Source organism: Rissa tridactyla, chromosome 1, assembly GCF_028500815.1.
Source record: "Rissa tridactyla isolate bRisTri1 chromosome 1, bRisTri1.patW.cur.20221130, whole genome shotgun sequence".
NCBI lineage: Eukaryota > Metazoa > Chordata > Aves > Charadriiformes > Laridae > Rissa > Rissa tridactyla.
The window spans coordinates 209,057,269-209,075,052 of record NC_071466.1 but is presented as its reverse complement, the minus strand read 5'-3'; the positions used below and the strand labels follow the sequence as shown (position 1 = coordinate 209,075,052).

At 35.7% G+C, this 17,784-nt stretch overlaps 1 protein-coding gene across 2 annotated transcripts in view; it reads left to right on the top strand.

Moving 5' to 3' along the window:
* SEMA3E (semaphorin 3E) overlaps positions 1-17,784 on the top strand; it is a 146,427-nt gene that overhangs the window by 96,838 nt on the left and 31,805 nt on the right. For both annotated transcript variants that reach the window (XM_054188496.1, XM_054188495.1), the window contains 2 exons: positions 9,665-9,758; positions 17,029-17,148. In XM_054188496.1, the coding sequence (XP_054044471.1) occupies positions 9,665-9,758; positions 17,029-17,148 (214 nt within the window). The remainder of the gene's footprint in view (positions 1-9,664; positions 9,759-17,028; positions 17,149-17,784) is intronic.

Sequence of the window (17,784 nt, the reverse complement as noted above, 5' to 3'; positions counted from 1 at the left end):
AGACTCAAGTGCTGAGTTCTTGGCACAGCATCACAATGAGAAATCTCATTTTAGTATTTTGCACTTGACCCAAAGTTCTCTGGAGCACAGAGTTATCCTAGTTTACGCACTGAGTTGAGGCACCTAATTAACTGTCTCATATGACAAGGTCAATGACGAGATTTCTAGAGATGCCTGTCACTGTCAGCTCTAACAAGGCACCTGGTATGCCAATGATCCTAAATGAGGCACCTCAGTCTAAAGCATGAAGATAGCCTCACTCCACCTTCTAGGGCATTCTCTATTGCAAGAGAGTGCACCTTGCTTACAGTTCTATTAAAATCTACTTTGTTAGCTTCTAATCTTTAACTTGGTATTCAGAGCATTCCATAACCCGAATGCACCCAGAGCTCTCATTAACCTTTCCCCTTCATTATTTATGCCTCCCCAGTCTTTTTGTAAAATTTACTAGGAAAGAGATCATACTATTTTTTTTAAAATCACTGCTAAATTGAAAATTCTTCTATCAAAAACAAAATTTAAGGAAACCTTTAGTAAAGAAGGAGTCATCAATGCATACCTAGTAACAACTGTACTTCGATATATGTCAGTAGTTTATATTTCTTAATAATGCTACAATGGACATTGTTTCATCACATAGCTATGTACTAAGTCAAATGCCCGGAAGAAAGCCAAGCATTCTGTATCAGCACAGCTGTTCTTATCAGTCAGTCTTACACATTGTAACAGGCAACAGGTTTGTTTGACAGTACTCTCCATCCATAAAATGAGATGAATGACATTCATTACTTTTGAGTACTGTCTAAATATGGCCGTACTTAAAGTTTAAGTTCAATTTGGCAGATTAGTAGAGAATGTGAATTGATCAGCCATATGAAATGAATTTTCCATCGTATTAAACCTGCCCTTTGCAAGATTAAAGACAGATGGTAAGGAGAGAACGAATCAGTACAGAGGAATAATACTATTATCCCAAAGAGAAAGAAATACTCCACCTGTGTGGTAATTTGGTGGGGGTAGGTAAAATATTCCAGCTCTCATCATAATGATTTTTAGATTCTGCCACCTTTATTTATGAGAGAAAGTAGTTTTCTAAGTGAGGGCCGCTGGTGAAGTCTATGGCATTGTTTGAGGAGTGGAGGTACTGCTCAATGAGATGTTAGCCATCATAATTAAAACCAGCAAAAAAGAAACAATGACAGAGTTTAGTTAATATTTTTGCAGGTTTATAAAATGCACCCTTATTATTCTATAACTGTTCTATAACTTATGACTGATAATTATTCTTATTTGACTGAGATCTATCCAGGAGAATTATTCCAGATTAAAAAGTGAACTAAAAAGAAGTATTGCAGTTCATACGTGTCATCAAGAGGCAGTGGATCCACTCCTCCGCCCTTTCTTCCAGAATGGCCTAGTTTGGCATGCCCTGTTGAAGCTCTGCAAAAGGACTGTTGTTTATCTAAGGCTCCACACCACAGAGACAGACAGAACTTCCCCAGGGCATCTGCTTTCCTTCTGAAATCCATTCTCAGTTGAATGTAACTGTTGTCCTCTCCATACCCAATGCATCTGTTGCTCCATCCATCACCCAAGCCTAGACTGTAAGCTCAAACCAGAGACCTGTATCGTTCCTTTTTTAATTTTTTTTTCATGACCTTTGTCCTTAGTTGTTATGATAGCAATCATTAGAGGAGAGGACTTTATTTGGTATTTGCTCTGATGTGACCCTCGTAATCTCAAAACCAGTATTACTGTCAAAATCAAGGAAAAAGGAAAGTCTTGGCTAGCCAGGCTCTGCGTGAAGAACACGTTTCCTCACAGAAATCCCCTCACTTCTGTATAGCAATTTTGTACTATCTTTAGCTCCTCTTTCACCTGGTCATACGACTATATCTCCGTATACAGCTATTCAAACTTTTTAATTCTAGAGACCCCTTATGTGGTCCCTGGAATTTTCATACATACTATCCCACTAGTGCAATGTAATCATAATGTGTTTTGCTAAAGGTCCTATTCTATGCCATAGGACCCTAATGAGTTTATGTGTCCAGCTAAGGTCATGCAAAGGTGTGTCTCCCAAAATTCTGACCAAGTCAGCCATTTCTGCTTAAACACTCTGAACTGCTAAGGATAAATGGCTGTGATTTCTATATGCAGGCTTGGGGTGGTTTGATTGTTGGTTTTTTTTGTTATTGCCAGAGTATTTCACATACATTAAATCAGGAAAATATATTATTTCTGTCACTTTAGGCCAGATATTTTGACACAAGTCACAAATTGCTAATCCTTTAGCAAACCCAGACAGCAGTCTGACATAGCTCCAGATTTTAAACATGTTTTCACATTGGAGCCCAATGTGTCTTAATCATTTAACTGTGGAATAAAATGCATAGACCTGAAAAATACATCTGAATTTTTAGGGAGGATTTAATGTCCGTAATATTTTATGCACTCGCATCCCATAGGACGATTGATCTTTTCAGTATGTCACTGAATAGTAAAGAGGATTGAAAACAGATCCTCAGAAGAAATACCACCTCCCAAATAATCTTAATTATGTCAAGTAGCAAAGAACTGACTATTTCAGCCAGTTCTTTGAGGACTCTATTCCTAATATTGTATCCCCATTTGGCTCAGGAAATGAGTGAACATGGAAGGTGTAATTTTCAAAGTTAGTAATCCTCTGACAATAAGCAGAGCAATTTTTTGCCTGTGCTTAGATCCTTTTGAAAATTAGCATTTGGATATTTTTAAGAAGATATTGCATCTTGAAAGGTTCTTTTACTGTTGGAGTATCCTAGTTTTACTTACCCATATATCTGCATGCCTGTGTTATGCTGACTTAAATAGGCCAATAATTTGCAATAGGAACTCATTAAAGTATTCATAGAACAGCATCCTTTACATAACTCCATGGTATTGATGAATTGTCTATTGGTTTTAGATTTTTAATTTCTTGAATGAGTGAGTTGGATTTATATCAATTAGGCTGTTACCTAATATTTGGAACTATAGTTATCACATACTGCCAATACACCTTTTTCTTGTCACCAAAATTTAGTCTGCTTAAATACAAAAAGCCATGTGATGTGAGATGTCTTTTCAGGCCTGACAAGTATGTTATTTTCTTTTGTTATGCAAAGACAAAATATTCTCCTGTATATCTCTTTTACGACATATCTTCTTGATGAGGCAAGTGTACAGATTAAGACAGGTCATGCAGTTGAGAGTTCATTTTGAAGACTTATATTTGAATTATATTTTCTACTGATTTACAGACATGTTCTGTGATTTTTCAGATTTTTTTTTAATGGGGAAGCCAAGGTTCATTCTTCCTAAAAGAAGCCTCTGCATAGTGTATTCAGTGTGTCTCTCCATGTCAAAATAAAAATGTAAAGATAAATGAGTTTACAAAAAAAACCCCAAGAAAATAAGTGAAAAAATGTTTTGAGAATATAAATAACAAAAGAATATTTGCAAAAAAGTGTCATGTGAATTTATATAAAACCATTATAGTGCAAAAGACAGTGGAAATCAAGATGAGACTTTGTGCACTGCACTTCACTTTCTATTGTGGTCACAAAATTTCTCTGAATTCACTCAGTATTCAATTTCTCACATGAGAATAAAAAGCCGGTTACACCAATGAAAAGATCTACAAATCTTACATTTGATTCATTTTGAAATAAATTCTTTGGCTCCTCATGTTAGACTGTGCGAGTACGCATGGGTACATATGGATGTGCGAAATGCCAGACTAAAGGTGCAATGTTAAAATTAAACCAGACTTAAAATTTATATGAATAAATGGGAAAGTGCCTATGGGTAACAAATGTTTCTTTGTTTAGAAATAGCACGCTTACTATGTTAAATATTTTGAAATTTTATTTTCTACAGAATAAAGTCTGTTACTGTCTTAGATATTTCCTAAATTGCATTAATTTCCATGGTACTAAAGACTGTCAATAAAGCTGCAGCAGAGTCCCACTGCATATTTAATTTGGTGAAGTTTTTAAATCACGGTTTTACCCATGTGTTAATTTATTGTTTTGTCACTTTGGTTTTAAGATAGTATTAATTAAAAAAAAAAAAAAGAGTACATGGAACCAGTGAATCCAAGAACAATATCTTCTATTTTGGAATAAGGATCTCAGTGTCATTCTCACCAAGAATAAGGGTAAAATTGCAACGGACTTCAATGGAAACAGAATTGTGAGAGGATGTAACCCTGCAAGCGAAAACCTCACAGCTTTTGTACAGGGGTTCAAGGAAAGCTTCTGCACATGCTGTCTTCAGAGTAGGGATGGGAACATCCCCTTGGCAACCCTCTCCCTCCCGTACCCTCTCCATTGCAGCTCTCCCTCTTGCTCTGGGCTTCAGTCTCCAACTCTGATGACCCTTGCTGAAAGCCCACTCTACCAGTCACTCAGTCAGCCAGACGGTCCATTAGAATGTCCCTTCCCTGTGGATTCAGCGTGTCCCAGTGTGTCCCATCCCTTCCCAAGAGTCGTCTTCGTCAAACAGCGCAATATGATCAAATAAGGTGAATCTTTGATGTTCACAATCCCTTTTTTGATGCTTTAGGAATTACTTGAACAGCAAAAAGAGCACATCATATGACACTAACACCACAGGGCTTTATTAAGGATTTTAAAAGAATGTTTCTCATAGTTTCGCACAAACAATGCATCCCTATTTTACACTTTTCCATTCAATGCAATTTGCATATGAACCCTGTTATTCATAGTTGTCTTTAAAAAAGTCTCAAATATATGACCCCTAGTAAACAAAATGCAACAGCTCTTTCACTTAATGTCATTCTTACTCTAAGGTTGAATAACTATGAGATCATTAATGCTAAGAATGAATTTTGTCCAGTGAATTACAGTAAGTAGTACAGCCAGTGTTAAAAACTATATTCACAAAAATCTGCACAGTCTCTCCCCACAATACTCTCAATATGATTTACTATCCTGCAATATAAGTATCATGGACTTCTTAAAAAACGAAAACCACAACCAAATCCAAAACACCAAAAAGCGACCAAAAAAGGTACCAACTACAAAAAGGCACAGGTCTCCTGGAGAGCAGACCTTGGCTATACTGTTGGAGCACATGCTTTCACAGTTAAGTATGTAATTAAAGGTTTTGAAATGGTTTAAATTTCCTTTTACAAAAATCCAGATAAGTTTTACTTTCGTGTTACCTGGAAAATAATAAAAATTGCAAGTGAAAAAAATCCCCTTACAGAAAATCGAATTATTTTTTCTCATAAAAAATATTATTGTAGAAAAATCCGACCAAAGCCTCTATATTTTTAAGTCCCTCATTTAGTGAAAAGATACAGCCTTTGTATTAACATTGAGAATAGACTTAGGTACTTTGCTGAATGGGAATGGAAGTAAGCATATGTTTTAAATTAGTCACATGCATAAATGCTGTCTTGAACCAGAGCAAAGCAGCACTTGGCATTAGAGAAAGCAATTTTCTGCAACAAAAGTTAAATGTAGCCTTTAAATTTTAATGGCTCTGATTGACCTTTTCTTTCATTATTATTTATAGCCTACATTATTCTTCATTGTCTGGAATTATCAATTCATACCGAGTTAATGATAAAATGCTTGATGCCCTTGGAAATATCTTCTATTTCTTTTTAAACAACATTATTACTTTAATAATAGTTGAAAGTGTATTATGTTTTCTAAGTTGTAGGTATCATAAATCAAACCCCAGAACCCCATTTATTTTCCCAAACTACATGTAGAAATTTGTAATTCCACTCCCAGCTCTCCATATGTGTTTTTTCATAATTTTTACCCTAATCACTGAAAAGCACACGTGAAATAAATTGCATGTTCAATAGCTGTGTTGGATAATCTGTGAGGAAACTGTCAGTTTTCTTCTGACATTTTTCAAGAGATTCCAATGTCACAAGCAGCAAGGAGGGTTAGAATTATGATATTAGCCTTCAAAGCTGATTATTAATGTGTAACGCTTATTTCATTTAAACTGGCATCCCGTGGAAGCTGACACATCTAACACCTGATCTTCAGTTGCTTACCCCAGTGATGGAAATAACTTATTGCAACCATGGAATATTTGGTATGCTGTCCTAAAAGGTGAAGGAGGAAAATCTCTCTTGAGGGAGTCATTGCTTATATTTCAGTGACTTTTTCAGACAGTTACATGCATCTGCAAGCATTTATGATACACATCCTGCTTTATATCAAAACTGGTGAGATCCACTTAGAAACTTCTCCAAGTTGCACTGAAATCCAAATTTTTGTCTACCTTCAGTGTTAGCACTAGATTGTATATTTAAGCTACAATCGTTATTCAGAAATTCCAGCTGTTAAAATGCAGATAAAGAAAGGATACTCTGCATACTGCCTAACATTTTAATTCTGTCAGCATATAATTAGCGGTTTTAAACACATTCATGTCATGAATGTTAAAAGAGATGGGTTTATCTTTACGATTGATTTCATTCTGATTCTCAGGGGAACAGTTAGCTACATTAGTAGCTTTTTCATTGTGATAGTATAATTTGGTGTACAGTGACACAAAATCTTTCCACATCATCTGGAAGACTTAAATACCAGCCAAGTCTCCCTGGTCTGACTATCAGTGGCATTTGACCAGGGGAAGACCTGATTATGGTGGTTTATGGTGGTTTATGATGCTTTAGTGGGATCGTGTCTTGTTCTACAGCAAAAAAAATCACTTTCTCTTCCCTATGTAGGAAGAAATATGAGCCATACACTACAAACCATGAAGTATGGATAATGCAACTTCTTCAAGTATTGTTTCAAAATAATTTTGTTTCCACTTCTGATCAATTTACCTGAGTATGTTTTTTCTGTAATCGGTTTAGAATTTGTTACTTTTTCCTTTCATAGACAAATACCTTGTTGTTTTATTGTGGGGAAAAGTCTACCCCACAGAAAGCATTAAGACTAGAAAAATCTATCATATTTTAACTCTCAGTTTATCTCTCCTCTTATTCTACATCTTTATCTCAAAGAATTGTGTTGGTTTTTGTTTATTTAACTGGTGCATTGACAATTAGTTTAGTTGAGATCCCAGAAGAAAAACTTTTTAATGAGTAACTTTATTTTTAATACCTGATTAGAGAATAAATGACATCAGAGTCAGATTGTTTTTAGAAATATTTCCTTTACAGCATACTTTAAGACAATTATGACTTCCTAGTCCTTTTGCACAGTTTCACAAGGTTTTTCTTTCCCTTCCTGAGTTCTCAATAGTCTTTTTTTTTTCTGCTGTTGACCCAAAATGTTATGGTACTTAGTTTTGAAAAATACCTGGTATGTGATGTTTGAAAAGTATGGAATGGAGCTGAGATTTCCACACACAGAGAAATATTTCTTCATTGTTTGACATTTATGCAACAGCAGAGGGGGAATAGTTACTACTGATGTGCCATTGAAGCTGATACAGCAGAAAATAATGTTCCTGCACCACCAGTCTCTACCCAGGATGATTATTTTCTGCTGCATCAGCTTTAACATCAGGCACTAACTTGCCAGGTTTAGGCCAACACAGGGACTTCTGGAGAGGTGAGATTCTGAATGCCTTCTTACCTCATGGGTTTTAGGACTGTTACTTAAATTTTGTGTGGTTTTTGCTTGCTATTTTTATTTTGGAGTGGCTTTTTTCACTTCAAGTAGACATGAAGCAGATGTTTTATTTTTCCAGAACTGCATTCTGGGTTATATCCCATTTTTATGGAAACTCTCTAACTAATGTGAATCTTACTTTTTGATCAGAAGTTGCAGCAAAATGGCATGTATTATTTAGACCAGTGGGAGCAGAAGATAAGTACATCAGCTTGGCTGATCTGGGGATTAAGGAGTGAATAATGTTTTGAAGGGCATGGGCTTGTGACAAATTCAAGAATAACTGTTTTAAATGAAATGCAGAGAAATACTCAATTACTCATCAATGAGTGGGCACAAAAGTTCTACAACTTTCCCACTTTTTTTTATATATTTTTTCTTTTCATCCTTGAAAAAAATTATTTCATTATTATTATTATCTTACCAGTTTTCCATTCCATGTGATGGTCAGTATCTCTTCTGCTTCTTTGCTCCTTGTTTTTTATGATCTTTTCAGGAGAGCATAACTGTCATGAGTGGAGCTACCTGAAGAGAAGAGAGCATTAGTTTTGCTTTGGGGGCAATTGCACTTGTTTGGAAAAAGACACATTTGTAGGTCGTAGGGTGGGATAGGTGGACATACAGGTAAGTGATCTGAAGGAGAGTGGGGAATACAGCATTGCGGAGAGGCGGCATGTAGTCAGGTTTCTGTATCTCTCAAAAGCAAAACTTTCTAAGGACCGAGCTGCATATGCTACAACCCCCAAAAATTACATGAATATAACCAACAGCAGAAAAAAGAACGTGCTATAAAGACATAAGGACTAAAAGGACTACATATACTTGAATAAACACTACCAGGACACTATTTTGTCCAGTCTAGATATACCAAGCTCTTTTCTGTGTAAATACTGAGTTATTCTAATAAGTATCTGTAAAGTCAGGTCTAATAAAACCTGATTTTTATGGTTAAAAAATCTTCTGGGACCTCTTTGAGAATGTTTGCTGTAAGGGAGAGATCCAGGCAGACCCTCCTCAAAATTCTGGGTTATTTGGGGTCCTGTCACATGTAATTTTGTGCCTCACAAAACATTTGCCTTAACGTATTCACAATGTGAACCCAGTTTACTGAACAGTTTACTGAACAGGTAGGTTGCATTTATTCGATATATGTGTATAATCTGCTTTTCAATAGACTTTTGAATAAAACTGTTACACAGAACTGGAACTGCTAGACTATCAAAATGTTTACCAATCACATTCTTGATGGCCGGGTGGCATGTTTTTTATGAAGCTTTTATAGCTTTCTCTCTATTTGCCCGCCCCCATCCCCGTGTTTCGTAGTATGCTTTTTTGTTAATATGTACATTAAAAAATATTGTGCTATCAATTGATATTTTAATCAGACATTAATGGGCTCTTTTGAGAAAGCTGGGACAAATGTAGCACTGCAAATTAAAATTTAAATTGTAAATTCTTTCCCAGCCTTTAAAGCCTTACACAGGCAAATTAAACTAAGTTGCCAATATTTTTTTTTATACTGATATTCTGTTAAATCCACTGCAGAAATCACATCTGCTCTGAAAACCATAACTGGGGATAAATTCCTAAACATACTTTTACGAAAAAGAGATATAAACATCTCAAAGCTACCAAGAGAAGATAACACAGCATGATATATTTAACAACTACTGCAAAAAAATGTTTAAAGAGGGAAAATACATTCCATGGCTAGATATCTATTTAATGTTTAGATAATTTGGAGAAAAGATAGAGGAATCTTCACTCCCTACTCCCACAGAAATGAAACAAGTGCAATTTTAGTGCATATTTTACTGCTTCTTTTTGGGCAGTGCACACAAAGATGACTTGTAGAAACCCAGAGAATTTTTACTAGTACATCCGTGAGCAACCATAATTGTGTTTTTTCCCTAATGAATTCAATCCATTACAAAGGTATAACAAATTTAAAGCTCGTCTCGAAGCACCATTTTCTTTGCCTGTAGCGTTTACGCTGTTTTCTGTGATTTTTTTTTTTTTTAAAGGATCATCTGTTTCAACTGGAATCGCACAAATTTGAGAGAGGACGAGGCAGGTGCCCTTTTGACCCCAGTTCTTCCTTCACCTCCATCTTAATTGGTAATGATCTTTATGTCACAAGCTTCACAGTCCTTTCAATCTGTCATTCTGAGTCTCTTTCTTCAGCACACCGAGGTGTTGTCAGTCTTCCATTGCAACCTTCTACATGTCAGACTTAATCCTCACGGTGCTGCCCACATTAATATTACATCCCAGGCAGCATTAACTCCAGCAAGGGTGTCTCACTGAAGTCAGTAGATGTTATATGACATGTGCCTGAAGAGATAATTGTTGTGTAATTCTGCAAATAATCATTTCCCACTTTCCTTCAAACCAAGGCAATATGTCTAGCTTAGTCTTTTACACCACTGAGACAAATACACAAAATTTACTATTTTTCATCTACTGAGATGTAATCCAAATAACAAGCATGTTGTAAAAATATGAATTTAAATTTTTTTTTTATCAAGCATTTATTGTTTATATAAATTATGGCTTTTGAGATCAAAATAGTTTTTTTTCAATGCTGTCTTCTAACAAAACCATCCAAAACTACTTATTCTTTGTTAGGAGAGTTGATCTTGTACTTGACAGTTACAAAAATAGAATTCAGTCTAAGACCTGCAGTGCCAGAAAGCTGTGCTGAGATAGTGCTCCTCTGTGCCTTGCTGGTAAGTATATCTGTAGGGCTGGGACCTTTGAAGTTGTAGCATAGCGAACCATATGCTTGTTTCTTCTCTAATGTTTTCACGAAAACATTTTGTGAGATCAAGCAAACATAGTCTTGGCAATATTATAGTACATTGACTAAAAATAGACTGGAACAGCAGGTAAAAGGCAAAAGCTAGATGCACTTAGGGAGTAACACAGTGATTTCTGTTCTTCGAAAACATAAATAAGACGAAAATTGAGCATTCAAAAGGACTAGTCATCAAAAGAAAGAGCTAGAAAAAGAGGCTAAAGATCAAATAAATTTTCAACTTTTCAAGGATAAAAAAATAGGAGATTTTAGGACCATTTGAAATTAACATTTGACTTCATATCTTAAATTCAGACAGCTAAAGTCTCTGATTGTGAACTACTATGATATATACCTCACCCATGGTGGTGAGGAAGTATTGGTCATGAGTGACAGATGCATTTTTACGTGCTAGGTTTATTTGTTCCTTTACAATAACGAATTGCTTACAGGATGAATCTTCACCCGTAATGCAGCCATTCATCAAAATATTGTTCATTCCCATTAAAAAAAAATAAATTACAGCTCAAATTCTTAAGAGTTAGTGGGTTAAGAAGTCATGAAAGAATCAGAAAAGACTGCTGTATTTTGACTGACCTTCCAAAATCCATGAAGCACAGATTGTTACGCTTTTCTTCCACCCTTATTTCTAAATTGTTTCTACAGTTTTTAACAGATTCCAGTCTTAGCTCAGCCTGGGAACAAAGACTCATCCCATGGAATTTGCTGTAGGCCTGAAACCTCATGGTCTAATCTTGAAGTCCTTCTCAACCTTTCCTCAGACAGAACTAAGTAAATAAATTAACCTGATCATGTTCCTACTGTGAGATCAATGTGAATTTTATTTGCTTAAATGGAAGCCAGATTGTCCTACTGAGCACTTAAAGACTAATGGTTAGTCCTTGTGTTTCTGGCCTATTCATTAGTTTCCCTGGATTATGGGAGGTCCTATGATCCTCACAGTTTTATCTAAAAGAGAAATCCATTAAATAAGACCTTCCCTGATAAATATTGTTTAGAGTCTTGGACATCCACTGACAAAGACTTATAAAATCAGTCTCACAAAACCAACAATTCTGTAATATGGCAAGACTACAGAAGAAAATAATACATTTTTATCAGATCACTGATACAACACCGAAAAAAGAAACTTGTGCCCCTTCATCAAAACTAATATCACCTGAGAAAGCTATTTAAAGGCTGTTTTTCTAGGCCTCCTTTGGGAAATCTATAATTTCAAGGGATCATAGAATGATATTTTAAAAACATAACAAAATTTTTCAGAGTTTTGTATTTTATCTATGCTTTTATACTTTTTATGTTATTGGAATGAAACGCTTCCAACACTTAGAAAAAATATCCTATAGAAGTTTGTATTTCTATGTATTCTACTATATTCTACTAACTTCTACTAACCAAGGACACACAGTTTACAGAAGGAAAAGAATTAATGCTGATCCTTAGATTCCGGAACGTATATCCTTTATCTCTGTAGATGTTAATTTGAAATGCGTAGAAGATATAGATGCAATTAACGAACATTAAAGAATCTTTTAATTTACATTTGAAAATGAGACTGAGGCCTATAATGCCAAGTACAGTCTGAAGGAAGGGATGCTGAGCCCTGACTCCAGCTCATGGCGGCCATGACCCCATGACAGGAGATGACAATAACACCATGCACCCTGCAGGACTAGTATTCCAGTTTTTCCTCCAATGCTTGGAGGTTTCCTTCCTCTTCATGCGCTCCAGTTTTCTCAGAAAGTGAAATCTGCTCCTGGTATGGAGTCAGAATGCCCTTGGATGCTGTACCCCAGAGCTGCCTCCACCCTTCCATGTAGATTCAGCCAACATGCAAGTCCTTGAGAAGGTTTTATGCAAACCTATTAGCAAAGACTTTCACACCCCAGCATCCTCTTCTTCCTAACTAAACAATACAAAACCAACCTCCATCTCTGCAACTCACATTAACACAAAAGCCTACACCAGTGCGGCTATTGACTAACAGTGAAGATTAGACTAATGAGGAAACTTTACATACCTCTGATAAAAGTTTAAAAGCTTTTAAAATCTTGATCTTGAAAGATCATTTGCACCATCATTAATTAGAACCAGATCTAGCTAGATTAATTTAGGAAGAAAGAGAATCTCTTGTTCTGTATCTCTTCACGTATTTCAACACATAAGTTAAAAAGCCCACTTCAAGAAAATAATAATTCGTGACTTGGCTTTAAAACTAAATATCCGTGCTGTCATAAGTTTTATTACAGGTTATCTGACCCAGTGGTAAAGTAGCTTGTGGTGAATTCCTCAATTTATGAACAATTAACTTTTAGCAATTTATTGTCAGCATCAGGAAACAGAATAGATGTTGGATGGCCGACAGGCTATATAAAATGTATGCGTTTAGATAAGTAGCATATAAAACTTTTGGACTTCTATTTCCAATGAACTCTCCCATCTGCTTTCAATAGCCAAAGCTATTTTTGATATCAGATCATGCACACTGATTAGCTTAGACCATACTAGCTCTTGAAAGCTGAGAAATTAGTTTATGTTTATGTTTTGTTACCTGCAATATATCACAAGCAACTGGTGAAAAACTTAAACTACATTTTAATATGTTTTTCTATCCAGGGAATCCATTCCGATAATATTTTCTGTTTTTACAGTTTTAAAACAGTTTCATGTATTTGTATCTTTTCTTTTACTTTAGACATAGAGCTAAAATTAATATGTTTTCTCTTAAAACAGAAGACAGAATACTTGACTGACAGAAAGAAAATACAAATATACGGAGGAAGTGTATCAGCTAAGCAATAGCTAATTTCTTTGAATTTTTTTTTCTACTGTGAAAAGTATTACTTGCTAAAAATGTGAATTGGCATTCCAATTTTAGTTGTCATGTGAGTAATAACTGGTTGATAGTCAAAGAAATGCACGAAAGGTGCTGCTTATTTCCACTCATTATGTTCTACTCCTTTATTCAAAATAGACCTAGTCCACTTTGTAGAAAGGGATATAATGAGGATTTTACACAAAAAGGTCTTCCGATGGACAATAGCATAGGTTTGCATTACCTTCCAATTTCAAGCAGGTACACAAAACATGACAATATCAAGCAAAGGAAACCCACTTCTAAAGTAGAAGCAGCCTATTTATAGAAATACCTTGTATATATTAAGGTTTTTTCTTCTCCTTTTCTTCTTTTTTCTTCAATCTGTTTTACTTTAAGGGTTGTTGTCTAGGAACTGTTGGTTTAAGAAGAAAAAGTTTGTATTTGATTTTGTTAATATTTTGGTCTCAGAAAAGGGCAAAAAGTGAAGGTACCTTTTAAGTGGTCCCGTTTCAACTTTTATGTATATGTTTGCTTGAAAAGAATACTAGCTAAAAAGTATGCATGTATCACTTGAGTTAAAACTGGGGTTTGAGGCCCATGGGTTTTATTTTTTGTTTGTTTAAATAAGGAAAGAAGAAAGTTTCTATTCTTGGTTCAGCAGGATTAACCAGGCTGTGTTAAAGCTTAATTTTTGGGAATTAATCTTTCAAATAGGTGTGAAGGTGAGGTTAGACTGGAAGAGGGGAAGAGTGTTGAAGGTGTGTGAAACTGCTCCGTTGATTTTCACTGGAAGATACTGGTTTATTAGTGTGATGTGCAGCAGTATAAAACCCTGCAAGCAAGACAGGAGAGAGCTGATACACAGTTTTACCTTTTTCAATGCAGGACAAAAGAGTAGAAATCTTGACAGGATTTTTCAAACCTTAACCTCAGGTTGTCTCCAAACTAGAATTAGTCAGCACGTGTAAAAACCTAGCACTGTTCAAAATTGCTAACGTGAATTTACAGGATGTGCAAAAGACTATTGAAGAGGAAAAAAGATCCTCTGTCAAAAGCGCAAAAGATCTCGGAATTATGTTGAATGTTCTTGTGCTCACTCATCAGTATTGTCTCATCACTTTCCTGCGGCAAGGTGACCTGTCTGCTCACACTTGATTCTTGTCTTATGTTTAGTTTAGTAACACTTCAGGATAAAAATCAGATTTAATTTCTGTGTCTGTACAATATCTTTCATGGAACAACAGCCTTTCAAGACTGGAACTTCCATTTTCTCCCCCAAGGATCTCACAGGTGAAATCAGTAGTAACTTCCTTGGTATATGTTAGAATGCCATACCAGCAGGTTATTTACGTATACTAACATTTTATAGCTATGTCAAACAGGAGGAACAGGCTTCATATCCAAACTTCTGAACATCTGGACTTATTAATGTCAATCCTGATCACTAGCAATATGTGACAAAACATTTACCCTTCACTGATGCATTTTCCAAGATTCACTACGGTGTTGAAAGGACAAAAGCATAATGTTTTGTATTACACATCACCATAATTAAAAAAACCCAAAACAAAACAACATTCAGTCCAAGATACTTTTCCAACAGAATTCTTAAAGGGGGATTTATGACTAATGTAACTCATTAATTGGGGTTGTGAAGATTGTTTGTAACATTATTCAGGCACTGGCAAATTCTGTTGTTTAAGCAGCTCTGTGTTTAAAAAATACTCTCTATTAGTTTTGGGTATAACTGATGCTATAATTTATACTTACTTTTCATTTCACTTGCAAGTACTTTACATTGAATTATGACCATGTATTTTACAAGGCAAAATTCATTCTTTACATGGTGAAGCCTAAGGCAAAAAACCCCTACACTCAGCTCTGAATCAGCAGAGGTGGCTGAACTAGCCCCAGCTGCCAAACTCTAAACTTTCAGAATCATTATTGAGAATTATGGTACCATTCAATTCATACGTATCTCTTAAGAGAAACAAAATCCACACTTAGAAGGAGACCAACAAGCATATTTTTTGCTTTTGCTATAATCCTTTATAAATGCCAGCAAGCAGTATTTGAATGGATCAGTCATGTTTATTTTGATGAGGGGGTAGGAAGCCTTGTCACCGAAACCTCCACTCAGATTAGCCATGAACTGGAAATAATTTATTTCCCTCTTCTTGTGCAGTTTAATTCCTGCTGTTATTTTCTAACATAAGGATGCCACCTAGTGACAATAGCTGTCTGTTTCTTAAATTGAGCCTAAAAATTTCTAATCTAAATCCACAAGGGTATGAACTATATTATTCTTAATGCTTGATCAGTTAAGGGGAATTACGCCCATGCATAACTAAAAGGTAGAGTTATTGTTGGCATTTCAGTAAAGTAAAATATAACCAATACCACAATTTTAGATGGCTCAGATAGAGATAGGCTGGATTTTTGAACAAATGTATGATACACTTGTACCCAACTACACATATATTTTCAACAGTTATTGGCAATCAGCATATTATTCCTAATATTTTCCTATGCTTGCTTAATTGGTGAAATGCCACCTGAACCCTTTGAAAATGGGTTTGAATTTATGTTCCCATAAATTTTTCAGGAATTATTCATCACGGATTGTGCAGGATGGATGAGATCTCAGGTCCTGTTCCTACTCTGGTGAATATTTTAAGGATATGAAAAAAAGTTATTGCTGGACCAGAGAAAAACAGGCTCTCATTCTCTGTCTAGTAAACACCTAAGCCCCTCAGCCAGCAAGTTATACCCCAGCTGCAGTTATTTCAGGTAAAGTGGAACAGCTCCAGTAGGCTGACTGGAAAACCTTCTCAGCCTAATAAAACTTGTACTTGTTTATAGAAAACACTTCCAAGGTAGCAGGTACTGCTTCTTATCACTCCAGATGGGGAGATGACTGCATCCAGACCTCCAGAATTTTCAGAATGTGCTTCCCTAACGAATCTTTTTCTCAGACACGTTTTGCACAGAGACAAATCTGGTAACTATGCTCAGGAAACACTCCCCTGTTTGAGGTCCAACCTGCGGATTCAGGTATGGTTTAGCCTTGAGCTGTATCCATGCGTTGTAGCCCAAATCAGTGGTTTAGTGCAGCTATCGCTATTCTTTTCCTTTGCACTGCATCCTCTGAAATGTGTGGCTGCATTTCCATCCCTTTTTCTGGGTCCCATTATTTCTGGCTCATCATAAACCCAACATGTCCCTTCCAGTTCTGGGACCAAGCAATTCGCAGCTTCTCATTATCAAGACTGGGGCACGTCTGGTCAAAGTCTTTGCACCAGTGAAGATTTTAGGTGTCAACAAAGGGTAGGTGCCTCTAGGACTAGGCACAAACTGAACGACAGTGAGATCTTTGAACTTAAGTGTCTGATGTGGCAGGTGTTACTGTGGCAGATATGTTTAGACATTATTTTAATGCCTTCACGTTTTGTGTGTGGATCTATCTTGAAATCATTAAGTCAGTTTCAAAAATGAGGCCAAGCCCATGAATGAAATTTAAAATTCTTGTCCTCATACTGTTCCAACCGTAAATGTTGCAGTGCTGGTAGAAACAATGTCCATATGCTCTTTAGACTATGTGTAACTTACTGAGACATCTTCTTACCTGAATTTGAGCAAATACAGGTGAGCCATGTTTATAATGCAGTTCCTATCACATGCAATGAAATTAGTAAGTAGAGTATTATCAAGTTGTTTTGGTTCTGTTTTGTTTTTTGCTGTATGACCTGCAGGTGGTGAACTTTTTACTGGCCTCTACAATGACTACTGGGGAAGAGACGCTGCTCTATTTCGTACCATGAATCGCATGGCCCATCTCCGAACTGAACCTGATAGTGAGCGCCTGTTGAAAGGTATGGGAGGGAGGAGAAGGAAGAACACAGAACCAGAAGTGTGTCAGATGACTAAAGAATTTCTGTTTAACCAGAAATTAAAATGATATAGTTCATGCACAAATATACCCATTTGGGGATGAGTTTGTTTAAACTTTTTCCATTAAATTTTTCATGAACCTTCTGCCAGGATGAACTTATTGAAATCTTCACTTTGTTTACATATTGAGTTTAACAAATGGAACTTTTATGTCCTTAATTTTTTCACTTTTAAAATTGCTTTTAATTTATTCTCTGGATACTCTATACTATTTCATGATATGCCGATATAATTAAAATAATATTTTAAAAAACTCTATTTAATTAATGGGAGCTTCTACTTAGAACACAATACTCTTTTTCTAGCTGAGATCATTCTGTCTTTATGCTGCAATAAAACAAGTCATTTTTTGCAAAGTTGTGTAGTAAAGAGATGTCATGCAGTAACACAAAATAACAAACATACAATGATCATAGAGTTAAATGAAATAAAAAGTGTGTAATTTCAAAGAAGAAAATCAAAGTGTTCCACAAGAAAAATATTGAGCAAAATCGTGTATTGGAAAATTTAGAAATTGTTTCATACTCTTCAATGTCAAATGTAACCAAATTTCAAAG